Source organism: Meriones unguiculatus, chromosome 7 (assembly GCF_030254825.1).
Source record: "Meriones unguiculatus strain TT.TT164.6M chromosome 7, Bangor_MerUng_6.1, whole genome shotgun sequence".
NCBI classification, from domain to species: Eukaryota; Metazoa; Chordata; class Mammalia; order Rodentia; family Muridae; genus Meriones; species Meriones unguiculatus.
The window spans coordinates 61,686,915-61,705,921 of record NC_083355.1 but is presented as its reverse complement, the minus strand read 5'-3'; the positions used below and the strand labels follow the sequence as shown (position 1 = coordinate 61,705,921).

Genomic DNA, 19,007 nt, shown 5'->3' with positions numbered 1-19,007 from the left:
TCAACTAGAGGTCAGGGTTCAGAAACCTCCTCCTCCTCCTCCTCACTAGAAAGGTGACTGGATTGATCCTATGCAGAGCTGTGCAAGCAACCAGCTGCTGTGAGTTCATGAGTGTGACAGCCCTGTCGTGTCCAGAAGACAGTTTTGTGCCTGCCCTCCCAGACCACTGGCTTTTAAAATAATTCTGTCCTGTCTTCCAAGATGGTGCCTGAGCCTTGAGAGGCAATGTAATACAGATGTCTCTTTTGTAGCTAAGCATTCCACTGAGAATTATGCTTCGAGCTTCCACCAGCTCTGAGTTTCTTCATTGGCCACAGGCTACAAAAAGATGCTTTTCTGATGAAGTCTGAGAGCTTCATTCTACAAATAGGAGTGGATTCTCCCCTTGGACCAGTGAGCTGCCCAACCGTAGGTTCTTAGCCGGATTTATAGTTACAGGTATGGGTTTACTCCTGTGGCATAGGCCTTAAATCCGATCGGAAAGTGATTGGTTGCCTCCGTCATATTTATGCCACCGTATTTTAAAAACATTAATTGACCACGTGTGGCTTTTTGAACACACTCTTCATCTCACCATTTCGTCCTGGCTACTGACTGTCAGGTTATTTTTTAATTTGGTGTTTAATTTTATAGGTTTTTTTTTAAATATATCCTAGCTATTACTCTATATAAAATATAGTTAGAAAACATTTTTTTCTCTTCCATCCTTTAGACTGTCTGTTCTCTGCTGACAGCTTTTTTCACTATGCAGAAGCCTCTAGTTTCTTGTGTTCCCTTTCATTGTTTCTTGGAACTATTTTCTATTTTGAGAGTTTTATGCAGAAAGTTCTTGCTTGAATGTACCTAAATAACTTCAGGAGTGTTCCCTGCATTTTCCTATAGCTGTTTTAAAGTTTGAAGTTATAAATTAAACTTTTTGTTTTAAAACGTTTTTGTTTTATTTTATGTGTATAGGGGCATTGCCTGCATGAGTTTCAGGGGAGGAGCGCATTTCAGAGCAAGGTAGTAGTAGCCTAGTACAATGAAAACTCCATGGATTCTACAAGAGTAACCCTAGCAAAGACGCCTAGTACTGGGGGACAAGAAGCCCGAACCCACCATCCTCTGTAGCCAGGCAGGGCCTCAAGCAGAGGGATTGGGAAGCCAACCAGCCACAAAGCCTTCCACCTGCAGAGTGTTCTGGGACTGGAGCCTAGCAGAATCAACATCAGAGAGACCAGAAAGACTCCTACCCGGCAACTGGTAGGAGCAGATGCAGAGTCCCGGAGCCAAACATCAAGCAGAGTCCCAGAGCCAAACATCAAGCAGAGCTCAGGGAATCCTGCTAAGGAGGGAGGAAGGATCAGAGGAACCATGGGGGTCAGGGACACCACAAGAATGTGCTTCTGGGAACCCTAACAGTAGGAGCAGGGGCTGGGTCTGACTCTCTTTCCAACTTGTGGACTTTATTCCACCTACCGGCTTACCTTGTCCAGCCTTAATGTGTCGGTATGTGCCTGGTCTTATCGTAGCTTGTTGGGCATATTCGGTTGATGTCCCCAGGGAGGCCCGATCCTTTCTGAGGGAGGTGTGTGTGTTGGTAGGGAGGGATGTAATATATTTAAAAACATTAAATTAAATTAAAATAACGAAACCTAATTTTCTGTAACTAATAAATTTTAACTACCTGAGTATAAAATTGATGAAGACCTTTTAGAAAATTTGCAAAAAGTATATCTTTCTATACATAATGGAAGTATATTAAAGCACAAAATGTAATCCAGGCTCTAGGGTGGTCGGTGCTGGCTCAGTAGAAACATAATTTGAGCCACATTCCCTAAAAGCAAGATGAAAAAAGTGAAGAGAACCAGGTAAATTTAGTTTACTAACATATTTTACTTAGCCACGTCCTAAGTATTTTTAGGAAATTATCTTTTTAGGTCAACTTTAGAATCTTAGATTAATAGAAAGACAACAGCAGCAAAATCCACCTTTCTCTCTGAACGCCTCTCTTATTGTCAACATCAGCCACCACAGTAACCCACTTGTTACATTGGTAAACCTATACCGACACATCACCACCCAAAGTGTGTAAATTACAGTAAGTAGGGCTCATCCTTGGTGTTGTGTATTCCATGTTTGGATAAAGTTTTGACACGTGTTCACCATAAAAATGCGACCCTAGAACTTGAGAAAGGCGAGTCAGTTGGTGGAGCTTGCTGCACTGAATTCAGATCCCCCCAACCTACTTAAGGCTAGACATGGCAGCACACGTGTGTAATACCAGTGCTCCTGCGGTGACACGGGGTGCAGGGACCATGAGTAGACTGGCCCGTGAAGCAGTGGCAAAAGAAACCCTGTAAAACAAGGTGGGAGGTGAGGACTGACCCCCCCACACATGTACTGCAGCAATATATATTCACACAGATGACTGTGCATTTACACACACACACACATACACACACAGTCACAAGTCATAGCACACATAGATGCAAATAAAACTTTAGTGAGATGTGTCTTTGTTACTATCCTGTTACTTTGAAGAGACTTCATGACCAAGGGTACTTAGAGAAGAAAGCATTTAATCAGGGACTTGCTTACAAATTCAGAGAATTGTTAGCCCGTGATCATCATGGCAGGGAGAATACTGACAGGCAGGAATGGTGCTGGAGAAGTAGCTGAGAGCCTTATATCCTAATCTGCAAGCAGTGGGGTATAGGGGTGGGGGAAGGAAAAAAGGGGGCAGAAGAGAAAGAGAGAGTGAGAGACTGGGCCCAGCGTCAGCATTTGAAACCTCAGAACCCACTCCCAGGGACATACTTTCTCCACAAGGCCACACATACTCCAGAAAGGCCACCTCTCCTATATCTGAACTAAGGTGTTTTGAGAACTCAGTGGCCATATGTGTGTAGTCACTTCCATGTGAGACAGTGACCATCTAAATAAATCACTGTAAACAAACTACTTGGCTCTAAAGAAGAGGCTGATATGGGGCAAATAAAGGGCTTTTATAAATGATTAAAAGTTTTAATATGAGATGTCTTCATATTCTCTGGAATACTTGCTTTTAAAAGCGGTACCTGCTCACTGTAGAACACTTAGAAAATACAGAAAGACAGAAAGAAAATATAATTCCAAAGAAATGCTTCTAATGGTTCTGCCAAGGTCGAGGCCCACCTTTGGGGAACTCTGCTGCTAACTGGCTAGAAATGACTTTCTACCCCATCTTGAGGCTTGACCTTGAATAATCCAGATTTTATGACTTCATAAAAATCATAAAGATTATTTAAGAATGCCCCATTTTTTTCCTGATTTAATTTCCAATGAAATTAAACTTGTGAGCAAATTATGGTGAAAAGTATATCATCAGAGGTGTCTAGAACAGAAATCCAGGCAGAGAAAAGACGAAGCTAGACCATAGTTTGGGACACTGATTAAAGCTCCCACCATGCTTTGCACCATTCCCTAACAGGGTGGCCTTGAACATAGCACTTGCAGTTCTCTCACCGGCAAACGGTGATGGTCAGTCCATCTTTCTTGTAGCAAGGCATTCCTGTGTACAGGTTAAAAGCACACCCTGGAGAGACTGGCCAGTCATTAACTACCTCGTGCCTTCATATTTCCTACTCTTCTGGTACACAAGAATATTAAACTGTCCCTGATGGTGTAGTGAGATTCAGTTACCCATGTGCATATTATTAAATGTGCATGATATATGTTGATACATGAAGCTGCTAATGAAATATGTGTATAGTGACAGTTTAATAAATGTTGTAGAGATTATAGCACTTTTGGTGAGCATTAAAATGTGGTTATATACAGGGAGGTCTTCGCATGAGCCTGGCAAATAGTAGGCACGAAACTAGCGATAACTCTTTGTAGATATGAGTTAATCATATAAGCCCTTTAGTTCAAGAAGAGACAGATTTACCTTGAAATATTGCACCCATTACTACTGAGCAGCTGCCTCCATCACCAGAACAAGATCAGCTTACTTAATGATGGCCAGTCTTCTCTTTGTCCACTTTAGTTCATTCTCATGTAAAAATACCATCAATTCAGACTGAATTCTTCTTGTTACTTCCTTTTACTTTTACTTTTACTTTTCTTACAACTGATACATAATTGTACAGATTTACGAGCTACAGTGTAATGGTTCTCCATGCATACACATCACATCATAATCAGATCAGGATGGTACAGCCTATCCATGACCTCTTGTGCTTATCATTTATTGTTAAGAACATTCAGAATCCTCTTCAACAATTTTGAAATATTGAATACGATATTGTTCACCAGAGCCATCCTGCTCTTTAACAAAACACTAGAATTTACTCTTACTATCTAACTCTAGCACAGAATTTTCTTCAAAAAATTAAAAGCAGCGCTATCATTTTATTAAACGATTCCAAAGACTATATCCAAAGGAAAAGAAGCTTGGTGTGGTAGTTCATGACTTTAATCCTAGCACTCAAGAGGCAGGTGGTGAGTGTCTGGGAGTTCAAGGCCAGCTGGGTCTACATAGCAGGTCCTAGGCCAGACAGATGCCCTGTCATAAAAGAAGGAAGGAAGAAAAAAAGGAAGGAATGAAAGAAAGAAGGGGGAGGGAGAAAAGGAGGAATGAATGGAGGGGGGGAAGGAGGGAAAGAAAGGAAGAAGAGGGGAGGGAAGGGAAGGCTATGAAATGATGGCAAAGACATATCCTCACTCCCATATCAATTGAAGTATTTTTTCATAATAATAAGGATATGTAATCAACCTAGGTGTCCATTGACCAATGAATAGTGAAGAAATAAATACAGCATATACACACATGCAAAATAGGATACTAATCAACCACAAGAAGAATGAAATCCTATCCTTTGTAGTAACATGGATGAACCTAGAGGACATTATGTTAAGTGAAATAAGTCAGGAAAACAAGAAAACAAATGTCACATGATCCTAATTGTGTGTGAACTCTGAATAAATAAATCTTTTTTAAAAAGTTTGAACCCATAGAAACAGAGAGTAGTAGGGTGGTTATCAGAGCCTGGAAACCAGGGATAGGAAAAAGAAGGGGACTGGCGAGATTAAACCTTTATCCCAGAAAGAGCAGCCTGCTTTCAAGCTGTTTACACACCTAAGTTCCAATGCAGGTCCCCTGTCATAATGAAGAGTAGTAACTAGCAATCTGTTGGCTGAGAACTGCAGCAGAAATTAGAGATGAAACTAGAATCATTTGAGGTTACTTTAAGAAGAATTCTGCCAAAATCAAGACACTCTTCTGCAAAAGTTGTATGGTGTAAATATAGATTGTTCATCAAGTCTGTTCACTTCAGACAGTAGGTTCCCAGAAGGCTGAGTCTTTTTCTTCCAATCGTAGCTGAAGTTGTGGAAGAAGAAGGTGCACATAGACTACAGGAAGAATGACCAGCTGGCTCCACACCTTTAAGTAAAGCAGAATGGGTCCTGCAGAGACTGACACTCCAACCAAGGACAGGGCATGGAGAGGACCTAAAACCCCTGCTCAGATGTAACCCATAGACTCAGACTCCAAGTGGGTTCCTAGTAAGGGGAACAGGGACTATCTCTGACATGAACTCAGTGGCTGGCTCTTTGACCCCCCCGCCCCTCCCCCCCGAGGGAGGAGCAGCCTTACCAGGCCACAGAGGAAGACAATGCAGCCAGTCCTGATGAGACCTGATAGGCTAGGGTCAGATGGAAGGGGAGGAGGACCTCCCCTATCAGTGGACTAGGGGAGGGGCATAGGAGAAGAAGAGGGAGGACAGAAGGGAGGGGGCCAAAGACTGGATACAAAGTGAATAAATTGTAACAGATAATAAATAATAAAATTATTAAAAGAAAAAAGAAAAGCAGAATGGGATGCCCTGTGGAAGTTTATTCTGCAGCCAGACAGCCCTTATCCTGCCAACTACGTGAATTTCTCAGGTATCCTGTCTATGCTCCTTGCTGCCCTCCCATCTGGGATGTGAACTGCCATGAAATCCAACATAGGTTATTTTGAATTTTCTTATTTCTTCAGCCTGAGGTGGTGAATCAATGTGATCTTTTAAATGAGACATTTTCCAAGAAGTTCCTACAGCTGTGAGGGACTCGGCTGCAGTGGAAGGGAGCCTAAGAAAACAGCAGTCTATGAGACATTTACTTCTACACTTAGAGCCTCGTGAGGGCTAGACATATGGTATAAGGACTGCCGCAGTCCCCGCTGCACTGAACACGGTCTAGGAGGAGGTGTGAGATATTAGGCAGACGGCCCTCTGGCCATGGTGGGAGGCGTCCTAACAAAGGGCAGGAACAGAGCCCTCTGAAGCCTGGGGTCCAGGGCAAAGGCCAGCTAGCTGAGGTCCGAGGACTGGCGACATGAAAGCACAACCTTAGTTTTCTTTCTTTTTTTTTAATTTAATTTAATTTTTTTATTATTAGTTACATTTTATTAACTCTGAATCCCAGCTGTATCCTGCTCCCTTATTCCCTCCCTATCCCACCCTCCCTCCCTCATCTCCTCCCTGCCCCTTTCCAAGTCTACTGATTGGGGAGAACCTCCTCCCCTTTCTCTGGCCCTGTTTTATCAGATATCTTCAGGACTGACTGCAAAATCCTCCTCTGTGGCCTAGCAGGACTGCTCCTCCCTTGGGGGGTGGGGAGGTCAAAGAGCCAGTCATTGAGTTCCTGTCAGAAATAGTCCCTGTTCCCCTTACTATGGGAAACCAATTAGTTGCTGAGCTACCACGGGCTACATCTGAGCAGAAGTTCTAGGTTATATCCATACATGGTCCTTGGTGGACAACCTCAGTTTTCAATGATCCTGCAGTTCACTGAGAGGAGCCACAGTGCTGGGTCCTCTATTGCAATTCCCATCAGGCCTCTCAGGCATGGCAGGCCCTGTGTTGGTTCCAACTGCCCCGGTTATGTTCTCTGTGGTCTAGCAGATTCTTCAGCCAGTCAGAAATATGTTACCCACAAAATATGCCTTCCCACCCAGTTTAACCATAAACTGTTCCAGAAATATAGCGGAAATTGTGGTTACTTTGGTTCCTAATACAGCCATCACATCCTTAGAACGTACGTATAACACGTTTCCATAGGTGTGCTTGTCTTCCTTTGGTTTCTTAATTACCACCATATCGTTTAACGACCATAATCCCTGCCACACTTCCGTCAAGTCCAACACCAGAACCTTGGCCAGCATCTTAAGATTTGCAGCAAGGAAAGAAAACTGGTCTCTAATTTAAATACACTTGACCTTCTGTGGGGAGCAAAGTAAGCACAGCTTTGTCATGCTCCGGTTTGGTTCAGTGGGTATAAAAACATGTTCAGATAAAATCGAGATAGACCCGCATTTCCCGCTGTCCTTCAAACTGAACCCAAGTGAAGAGTTGTTCTCATTTGTAATCTCTTTGGCTGAGGACTAAGCTTGCTCGTGGATTTCTGTGTTGGACGTGGTTCACTCATCTGGCGTTGCCAGAACTACGACTATGTAGCCTGTCCCTACTGTCCCTTTCTGTCCTCTACCTAGATGCATTGCTTTTTGTCTGTGTAGTTCTAAGAATTAGAAGCCCCCTATCACTCGTGCTGAGCCGAGCGATGTTTGGCATGCACTCTGCTAGCCTGGAAAATGTGACTTTTTCCCCAGGAGCAAAATCCTGGATGAATTGTTTCCCAGTTTTTCTCTCTGCTTTGAAATCTACTTCAAAGTTATTATTTGGCTAAAGGGTTATTTTCCTTCCCTTGAGGTCTATAGGACTTGCCTGAAATGTGTGGCTGGAGCACAGGTTTTTCCTTTTCCTTTGTCATTTTTGTCTACATTGCACATGAGCATACTCATTCTCACCCCCGAATATTAAATTAAACCTGTAGAAAATCAAAAAGGCCTGTCTTACTTCTATTTAGTCTTTAAAGATGTCTAATCCAAGACATGGATAGTCTTCTACCTGCTTTCTCTGTACTTATAATTGTAAGGCTTGATGAACAGATAGCAAATGGGTAATTGATGGTGAATCTTTAAAGACAGAATTTTTAATTAGTTCAAGCTTTGCTTGTGGTTTTAGATAATACCACTAAATACAGTTCTGCACACTTTATTCTAGAAGCTTAATAATCTACCAGAGACGAGTTAGATAATATGTAATACCACAAGGCTTAGTGGTTAATTTCTCTGTAGATAAACAACAAATAATTTGCTAAACTTAATTACATTAGGGTCAACATAAGAAGGTGTGTTTCATGAACAGCTCTTCCAAGAAAGAAAAGGAGAGGTTGGCTGGCATATAGAATGAGTGTGTGGCTGTGAGGATCTACAGTGTGACAGGAGATTGGCCAATATTCACAGTGATAGATCAGCTTCAGACTCTTGCGTCAGTGTAGGAGGCCCTGCCTAACAGCTACTCAGCACTAAGTTGTTGTGTTCCATCTGTGACACTTGCGGGCAGAATGCACAACTGTTCCTGTGAATTTGTTCCTATACTTATCTTTAAACAAAGCTCCAAGGAGCAGCCAAGTTGCCTCTTCATTATCATTCACGGTAAATAGACTTTAGTCTTCCGCTCAGCTGTGCCTGGAACCCTGGGTTTTTGCTTTCAAAAACCAAGACTTTAGAGTCATGATAATTGCTCCCATTTATAGAACATCTACATGCCAGACACTGCAAGACAATTTACACGGCTTCCCCTTCTACTTAATACTGGAAATGTGTTATGTATGATTATAGACTACTGAAGCAATATATATTGCTCTCATCAATCAAATAACAGAGCTAGAGAAGAAAAAGTGATGTCTTCTCCCAGCACTTCTCTCTTATCTTACCCTGCTAGTCACCCTGTAAACTCATCTACTTTTTTCTACACTCCTTTGATATTTCAGATCCTCCCAGTATCTCTGTATGGTTGAGGTTTGTTCCTATTTTGTAAATAGGTAAAATAAGACCCCTCGTGCTAGTAATTCTAAAGAACTGACCATTAACGTGTGCATAACATAGCTAGCCATGTTGCTTCCGTTGGAATAAACAAGCTGGGATATTCAAGAAATGCAAAGGAAAGCCCAGAGTGAGCACTTCTGAAGCTTCGATGAAGTGAAGGCGGCCTCCTTGTTGCCAGCCTCCTTCCAGCAGCAGTCCCTGTGGCCATGCACTGTCATCTTCCTTCATGCTCTGCCAACAGTGCAGGGATGGGTGGTGTCTCCAGGGTCCCCTAGGAGGGATTATGGGACATCAGCTTGGTGTTGACATCAATTTGTGGCTCAGCATCTGGGAGGGGTTGTTGACATCAGGTTGTCCTCTATACACAGAGTGCTTAAAGAGCCCTATTTTCTGGGCTGCGGAGATGAATCCTTGGCTAGGAGCGCTGGTTATTCTGTAGAAGACTTGAGTTCAGTCCCCAGCACCCACATGGTAGCTCACAACCATCCTCTCCTCCAGTTCTATAAGAGCCAACGTCCTCTGTGGGCACCACACATACAATAGTACACATATATGCATACATGTAGCAGAAATATTCATATAAATAAAAATATAAATAAATATAAAGAGAAGAAAGACTAGAAAGACTAAAGAAAACTCAAGACAGAATGACATTATATTGGGGTTATCTTTTTTGTGCATAAGCATGCCCCATTAAAAGGTTTATTAATGAAATATCTAAGCTAAAATAAATGTGTATTTTTAAGCCCAAATCCTTTCTTTCACTTACATTTTATTCTTATATGGAAGGAAAGTTTTTCTTTCCTTTTTTCTTCTTTCAAATTTATGAAAATGCTTCAGGACCTGATTTGAGTAATGAAAAGTACAGACGATTGTCTATCTCCTGAAGAGCTAGTGTATTTTCCTACCTAAATGCAGCAACTGGGTTTCCTTGCACAAAGAGGTGTTCTTCCCAAGGCTCCCTTAGAGAGCCTCAATCCACTGGACAAAGCCTCATCCAGTTTGCTTTCCAGTCACATGATGCTACGCAGAGCAACAGCCCCACCCACTCAGCATTAAGATGCAGCACACTTCATAGCCAAACTTTGGGCAGAGTGCATGGAATCTTATGGAAAAAGAGGAAGATAGAAAGACCTGGAGGGGACAGGAGCTCTAAAAGAAAACCACCAGAGGGGGGGGGAAACTGGGCCCTGTGGACCCTGCAGAGACTGATACTTCAACCAAGAACCATACATGGAGAGGACCTAAAACCCCTGCTCAGATGTAACCCATAGACTGAGTCTCCAAGTGGGTTCCCTAGTAAGGGGAGCAGGGGTTGTCTCTGACATGAACTCAGTGGCTGGCTCTTTGATCACCACTCCCTAGGGGGTGCAGCCTTACCAGGCCACAGAGGAAGACAATGAAGCCACTCCTGATGAGACCTGATAGGCTAGGGTCAGACAGAAGGGGGAGGAGGACCACCCACCGGTATCAGTGAACTAGGGGAAGGGCATAGGAGGGGAAGGGGGAGGGAGGATAGAATTGGGAGGAGACAAGGGAGGGGGCCACAGATAGGATACAAAGTGAATAAATTGTAATAAATAATTAATAAAAAATTTTTAAAAAGCTGCAGTACCTTTCATCCTGTCCTCTGAAGTAGATGAAGGAACACAAGTGTGCTACCCTCTGACAGTGTGCCTTGGCGTTAGGGATGGAGGAACCTGCCCACGTGGGCCTGTACCACTGGCTACATCCTGAGAGCTATTTACTAGGGAACAATGCCTAAAACCCCTGTCTGTGCTCTCCGAGGCTGATCAGAGCCAACTCTGCTCAGTAGTGAGATGGAACAACGCCAGAAAAGCTAGCTCAGGCTGCCATAAATAATCTCTGTGATTTGCTGGTAGTTCTGGGCTCTCAACGCGTACGTGATCAGTGCCCCAGTGGCACCTGGAAGCAAGATTTAGGCAAAAGATTATTTTCTCTCTTGTGTGTATTCTTTGAACTTTTAAATCTTGTTATTTAAATGAATTTCATTGTGTATATTTGAGATTTTCAAGAAAATGCTTAGGAATACTTACAGATGATAAAATGGTTATAAGACAGGAGGATGGCTCTTCCAGAGGACTGTGTTCAGTTCCTAGCATCCACATTGGGCAGCTTACAATTGTTTATGATTTCAATTTCCGGGTACCCAGTACACTATTCTCTTACATAGTAATTTTTTTGTGTAACAAGAGCAACCAAAATCTACTTATTTAACAAGCCGCCTCCAAAAGTACAACTTTCTTAATGGTGGTCCTAGTATAACCGGACCTTAGGTCTCCAGGCTTATTCATCCTAATCTTTGCTACACTTTGACATCTCCTCACTTCCTATTCTTCTCCCCTGCCCTGGTAATAATGGTTTGATTTTCCATCTCTGTATATTTGACCTTTTGGTTCTGTTTTTAGATTTAGCTTTTATAGATAAGGGGGTAGAAAGGGGGCTCATATTGCATATGGAGGAGCTATTATTGGTAACTGATAGCTGAGAGGGAGGTAACATTGGCTTTCTTCTGGGGATGTGGTCCCCTGAGTGGCTAGAAATACTAAAAAAATTCTCTCTTAACTTGGAAAGGGGCACGGTGGAGATGAGGGAGGGAGGGAGGGACTGGGAGGGAATGAGGGATCGGGACACGGCTGGGATACAAAGTTAATGAAATGTAACTGGTAAGAAAAAAATAAAATTAAAAAAAAAAAGAGATGATTAACCAAACTGAAATGGTCAACCCTAAAAAGAAAAGAAAACAAAACACATATAAGCCACATTAAATGGTCTCAGAAAAATTTCATTTATATATTTCTTTTTATTTGAATATATATTTATTTGAATATATATTTCTTTTTATTTGTATATGCACATATGTATGTAATTAAATAATAAGATGTAATAATTTTGAAAAGAAGTGAAGGGTGACATGGGGGACTTTGGAGTAAAGAGTGGTAAGAAATGATGTGATTACATTTTAATTAAAAATAAATTTTAAAAAAATGTGAGATCACTCAACATTTTTCTGTTTTAACTTATTTGACTGGGGTTCTTCTATTATGATTAAATTTCTTAAGGATTTTTTAATGATGGATTTTATTCCATGGGTCCATAACATCTGTGGAATATTTTGATGATATATGCAAAAATTATAAACATATCTCTCCAAATGAAAGAAATCAAAATATTATTGGTCTATTTCTAGAATATAAGAAAAGCTGTATGATAGATCTTCAGTGCGGTCTATAGGAGCAGTAGGCATTCAACCTTTGTGTGGAAGAACATGGAATTCCCATTGTTAGCATTTGACAGCCACTAAAATCAACGTTAAAGAAGACTTTTAGCCAAGTGCTCACCCCTGTCATCTAGCACTCAAGACACTTGCCTATCAGTGTTCCCTATATCCCATAATATTACCTACATCCCATAACATTACCTACATCCCAATTCTCTTGTTCTTCCATCACGCAGCTCTGAAGCTGACAGGGGAAGCTACTAGGAAAGAGAGAAGGCAGTTGGCCCACAGTCTGTAACCAAATATGAAAACTGAACAGAACCTAAATTTCACAAAGAAATTGACATGATGCCGGGCTGGATAGTGTTGGAATCATTTGGCTGATGATGCTAATCACTTGCCATTTTGTTTTGAAAGGGAAGCCTGGTAATCAAATAAGTTTAGTAAAATCTTCTGTGTTTGCAGAGATCTAGTCAAAATGATTCTACATTTTACTATTTAAGCATCCAAGTGGAAGTCATGTTTTCCCTTTCTAATTGAATATTTGCTTACATGTGTATGACACAAGATCCCTGAATGAAGCAAAAGCCTATCAAACTTCTAATTCTTGTAGATACTGGAATTCTGATTTCTTTTTATACAAAACTCCAACTTTCCATTAAAAAATCCAAAAACATTTATATGCTATTAAATATCTGCTACTTGTGGTGGTGGGATTAGTGGGCCCTCAAAGTCATATCATTTATTGCAAGGATGAGCATTAGGAAAAAATACTTAGGTGGAAAATTCCGGTCAAGCCATTTGTCATCAGCATTTTATCTTAGGAACACTGCCTCAGTAGGCTAGGTTCTCTCACTCCTTTCACTAAAAAACTGATAATGGAGGGTATCTGCCACCCACTTTACAGAGTTGGTGAGAAGAGCAATCTAACTTATCAGAATAGAGGGTTCAAAGGTTTCTGAACTTTGATGTTACCACATACTCTGTGATATCAGATACCTGACAGCAGACATGAAAGCCCTACAGTAAAGGTTCAGATCGTATGCTTCTGTTCTCAACCTTCAAGACCAACAATCCTTCCTTCCTGTGGGTTTGCCAAGTACAGTTTTCTTTTTTTAATTTGATTCCTTTATTTTTTTACAGTGTATTGTTTTTACAATTGTATATCTCGATTGTAGCCTCCTCCCTCAACTTCTCCCAGTCCCACCCTCCCTCCCTTTTCCCCTCTATCCCCTTTTCCTAGTCCACTGGAAGGGGGAGTTCTTGTTTTAATTTATATCTATCTATCTATCTATCTATCTATCTATCTATCTATCTATCACAATTTATTCGCTTTGTATTGCAGCTGTAGCCCCCACCCACATCCCCTCCCAACCCCTCTCTTCTTCCCTCCCTCATCTCCTCCCATGCCCCTCTCCAAGTCCACTGATAGGGAGGTCCTCCTCCTCTTCCATCTGACCCTAGCCTTTCAGGTCTCACCAGGACTGTCTTTCATAGTCTTCCTCTGTGGCCTAGTAAGACTGCTCCCCCCTTCAGGGGGAGGTTATCAAAGAGCCAGCCACTGAGTTCATGTCAGAGACAGCCCCTGTTCCCCTTACTAGGAGCCCATTTGGAGACTGAGCTGCCACAAGCTACATCTGTGCAGGGGTTCTAGGTTATCTGCATACATGGTCCTTGGTTGGAGTATCAATCTCAGAAAAAGCCAGCAACACCAGCAGTAGGATTCACAGCTGTGGAAAGGAGTGTGGACACTGAAATGAGACTATCCCTGAAGGGGATCCTTAGCCATGCCTTGGGTTATGCTGGGTCTCAGAAGAAGCAATTTGTTGTCTCACTTCCTGCATGCATTTCTGCAGGATTTCATCAGAATCCAGGAATCTGGAAAAGGGAAAGGAAAGCCAGGTGTTTGAAGAAGTATGTCCTTCCTCCCTTCCAACCAGCCTCAACTTTTTCTTTTTAGGTGTGTGAGTGTTTTGCCTGCTGGTATGTTTGTGTACTGTAGGTGCTAGCAACTGAACCCAGGTCCTCTGTGAATGCAGCCAGATCATTGCCACTATTTTAACTATCAAGATATTTACATCCATCATTTTATTATCATAACTTCTTATTATTGCCAGTCGTAGTGGCTGTTCTTATGTAAAGCAAACATATCATGAGTGCTTACATTGGACTAAGTCCATGGACTTAGTTATCGTAACAGCAATCCCATAAAATGGATTCTACTATTATCCTTGTTCACAAATAAGTGAAGACAAATCAGAGAGGGTGACATTAGTAAATGGTGCTGCGGAGCCTCCAACCTGGAGCTGTCTGACGCTAGGTCACTGTTTCTAGTTAGTCTCTTCGCCTCTGAAATACTTACTTTTTAACAGTTACGATTCAAACCCAGGAAAAGAATATGAGTTCAAAGCCACGAGTTACACTTTATTGTTCTACCTAGCACCCATACACGTGAATATCATGGAACGGTCAGTCAACAAACACCTTTTGAATATTTTACTGAGGTATGTTTTCAAGATAAGGAAAAACAACACTATCCAATATCCAATATTTAAATTTAACATCTCAATTTTGATGATTCGGCAAACTATGGTTTTTAAACAGTAAAAGCCTGTCCAGACCCTTTGGGGAGCATAGGTGTCTAATTTCAAGCATATCCATTGACACTGGTGTGGTGCTACACGCCTTAACCCTAGCACGTGGGAAGCAGAAGCAGGTGGAGTTCTGTAAGTTCCAGGCCAGCCTGGTCTACATGAGTTCCAGGACATAGCTACATATGTCCTGTATGAGACCCTGCCTAAAACAAACAAGCAAACAAGAATATCCACTGGAGAGATGGCTCAGTGGTTAAGAGCACTGGCTGTTCTTCCAGAGGACCCAGGTTCAATTTCTAGCACCCACAAAGTAGCTCACAACCAACTGAAACTCCAGTTCTAGGGGATCCTAAGCTGTCTTTTGGCCTCCTTAGGCAACACACACACACACACACACACACACACACTACAGAGATCTATATGCAAACAAAACATCTATAGATGCATAAAATAAAAATTAATGAAAAAGTGAAAGTTCCTCCTGCCCCTGGAGAGTTAAATGAGGGAGGGTGGAGAAGAAGCAGGCACACTGGCATCAGTCAGGTCTGTCTGGCCCAGGAATCCTCATGTCTGCTCTGTCCCTCCCTGCCCTCGTGCCACCTTCTAAGCTCAAAAAGTGGTTGTTTAGGCAACTTGCTCAGCACTACCAGGCATGAGCTTGTAGACAACTTCTCATTGCTCTTGAGAACTGAAATGATTTGGGTGTCTATCAGCACACCAAGGCACACACAAAAAGGCCCACTGTAGATCAGAGTATAGACTAACCTCAGGAGAATCTTCTGGGTTTCCTTGTGAAATGCATTCTGTTGCTTCAAGGGACATTCTCCTGTGGTATTTTCCCACTGCAAAGAAGGGTTGTTTAGGGTGACTTATTGTAATTAACCCTCATAAATGAAAAAGGAGCTAATAATATAGTTGTAACTAGTTGGAATTTTTAAAAATCTTCATTAGCACAAACTATAGCATTTACTATATAAATAAGCACATTTAAATGCATTATGCTAATCACATAGCATAAATTATCAGTTAGGGGAACGGCCTCAGTTGGTTTTCTTTCATTCTGTTCAGCCACTGATGTGGTTTTAATTGCAAATGATAAAAGGTAAGAGATGAAAGTGTGGCTTATTGCTGTGGCCATTTTACAGCAATGTGCTCCACGAGAACCGCAAGCTGATTTCACCTCCATGCTTGCCTCATGAGGAAGAACTAAATGCAAAGAGAAGTGGGAATCTCTTTTTGAGAAGTGCCTCCAAAGAGGAGACAATCACTCGTACTCTTAAAAACTTATATGAACTGTTGCAACTGTATTGTAAGGAACTGTAAACCTCAGAGAGAACCAGAGAGCACTAATTAGGGAGCTCTGAAGGCAACAACAGATCAGATTCAAGCAGGCGAGGTATTTCAGCCTTCGTAATAACCAGAGGGTTGAAAAAGAGTGAATTGATTAATATTGTATTGTAGCAAATGATACACACACGGATTGTCCACCTATGTGCAGAGCTGTATTATCAACAGCTGTTTATCTATGGTCAATCTTTAAGCTAGCATGAGCTGAAATCACTGAGGCAATGGATTTGAGACTAGTTTTAACATTAGCTTGAAAGAAAGCATAATTTATGAAGTAAACCTTCTAGACTGAGGAGCCAAATATAAATTCCTTTTGGATGACATGAACTTATGGATTACTAAAGTATCTCTATGGATAATCCCTCCTTTTGAGAGGGTAAACCAGAACTGGATACAATTATTTACATGTTGAAAGTGATGGTAATTATTACATGACATTAGTTTCACTAACTCCACAAAAGATGTTTTTCTTTTGCCAATAATTCTTTATAAAGCCTGCTCTATGCATAAGGTTCTGAAGGTTTTTTTTTGGGGGGGGGGAAAGGGGGTGGAGAAGGGAGTTATAATTTTTAAAAGCACAAATATAAACATGTTTTTTTTTTCCTGTTTGGGAAAATAGTTCCTCATGATTCTGGCATGAAAGGACATTAATGTAGTAGTGTGCTGTGTTCCATGCTCCCAAAATGATGTCTCTCGCTTGGTTTCTCTTTCACACAGCACCCATCTACTTTTGCTTATGCAAGACAAATCATTAAAAAGGAAGGCTTGGGGCTCCGGGGCCTCAACAAAGGATTTACGGCAACTCTGGGACGCCATGGAATTTTCAACTTGGTTTATTTTGGCTTCTACCACAATGTCAAAAACATTATTCCAGCCAGTAAGGTAACTATGTAATCATTTCAGATTTGTTGGGTGGAAACACCTATCAATGTTCATAGCTTCATCTAAAAGTATTTATTATGTCCAACCAAATTCACAACCATTATCTATTTGACCCCTTCAGCCTATGTATTGAGTGCTGTTATTTCCCTCTCAAATCCAAAACCTGAGGCTTCTGAAAATAAAGTGTATGAAGATCAATAGTAAAGCTGAGCCTGAACCCAAGTCTTGATGGGAAGGTTAATCTCCATGAAGAATGTTTCATTTACATGTGAATACTTTTCCATTCAGTCCCTAATAGAAGTTTCTACAAACTGTGTTATCATTTCATTTCTCTTTCACTCACATCACCTTCTCTAAACCAAGGAATTGGTTTTTCCCCCATACTCTAAATCAGTTGAGCTCACAGGGGAAATGTCAGGCTATATTTCCAATTGTGTGTTGATATTCACTTGTAAAAGCACTTGGGCTAAATTAGGTGAGGGGTAACCCAGCTCTTCTGGAGTTATCTGCTCTTGTTACAATAATAATATACAATCTAACAAAGATGATTATTGCATTCTCTTTTGATAACTTACAGAAGCCAACAGTCTTCCAACTCCTACAATATAAAACTGCCTGTGGAATACTTGTAACTCGCACACCCCAGTGTTTCCCCTCCATGAAGCTTGACATTAATGATGACAATTCTGTGTTTTAGGCTCTGAAACAAGCAACTCACATGACATTAGAGAAGTGTTTAATTCCTCCATTTCTCCAGCTACCCAAAGACTTAAGCCAGACGCAAACCACATACAATGAATTGGATTATATAAATTATTTATACAAATTAAGCACTGATGTATCTTATTACATTTATGGCTGTATTTTAATGTACATGTTAAGTAAAGTGAATTTGTTTATATTTAAGAAAGCAATACAAGAAGATCAATAAGATGTTTATATGATCACATGTTACTAGATACTTTTAAGGGGAACAGTTGGGGACAGAGGAACCAGCAAGAGTTGGGTGGGTTAAGAGAAGCTAATAATGGCGAATACGATCACAGTGCATTCTATAAATGCGAGTGATTATCAAAACTAATTAAGGAGTCCACAAATAATGGCTCATACCTGTAATCTCACCACTCTGGAAGCTGAGGTAGGCATATCACCGAGAGTTTAAAGCCAGGCTGAGCAACATAACAAGACCTTATCTTTGAAACACCAATAAGTAAATATCTGTAAATTCAAACTTTATTCTAGAGTTAAGCATTCTAAAGTTAAGTAATTAAATGTTGTGCATAACTAAAAAACAGGAGAAACCTAGAAGTATCTGTATTTTCTTAAAAGGTCACACAATCCTTAAACAACAGAAGGTATCCATTTTTCTTACCAGTTTGCAAACCACCTTTTGTTACTAATGTGAATACAATGTTTTATTTCAATAAGCACCTTAATTAAGCACTTCTCTTGGGTTAAGGACATGGCTCCACCATTAAAGGCTAGGCTCACAACCAAAATGTCAAGTACTTCTTTCTGTGTGCCAGGCACTCTATAAAGTGAGCCCTTTCTTCAGAGGGTCTCTCAAGAAGCCATGGAAAAGACCACTGAACAGGCATACTGAAAATGTTTAATTGTCCAGGGTATGGGGGCCTCTCCTTCTATGAGAAGAAGGAGATGAGGAAGAGGGAAGAGGAAGAGGTGTTAGGAAGAGGAGGGAGGGGGCTGCAGTCAGGTTATAAAGTGAATAAATCAATGAATGAAAAAAAAGAAAATATTTGATTGGACTTAGACAAGCAATGTGTTGAGAGTCATTAGTTAGTAATACTTCTAATCATGTATGAAAAATGCTTTACAAATTCTCAGATCACAGTTTTCTAAATTTGGACTGCTATTCTAAAAACAAATCCCATCACATTTCCTAACATGTAATAAACCACTGTTGTCTAAAACAATGGATTTTTCTAACGTTTATCCCTCCGGCATGGCAAGGTCTGTGCTGCTCTCATCTCCCATTCCCATTTAATAAGTTAGTAAGATCAGGGCTTTTTCTGGATTTTTTTCACTG

General features: G+C 41.0%; 1 protein-coding gene across 3 annotated transcripts in view; it reads left to right on the top strand.

Annotated features, from left to right (window-relative positions):
* The window catches only part of Slc25a21 (solute carrier family 25 member 21), a 530,746-nt gene that overhangs the window by 488,196 nt on the left and 23,543 nt on the right, over positions 1–19,007 (top strand). For all 3 annotated transcript variants that reach the window (XM_060387524.1, XM_060387522.1, XM_060387523.1), the window contains one exon: positions 16,796–16,960. In XM_060387524.1, coding sequence (XP_060243507.1) covers positions 16,796–16,960 — 165 coding nt within the window. The remainder of the gene's footprint in view (positions 1–16,795; positions 16,961–19,007) is intronic.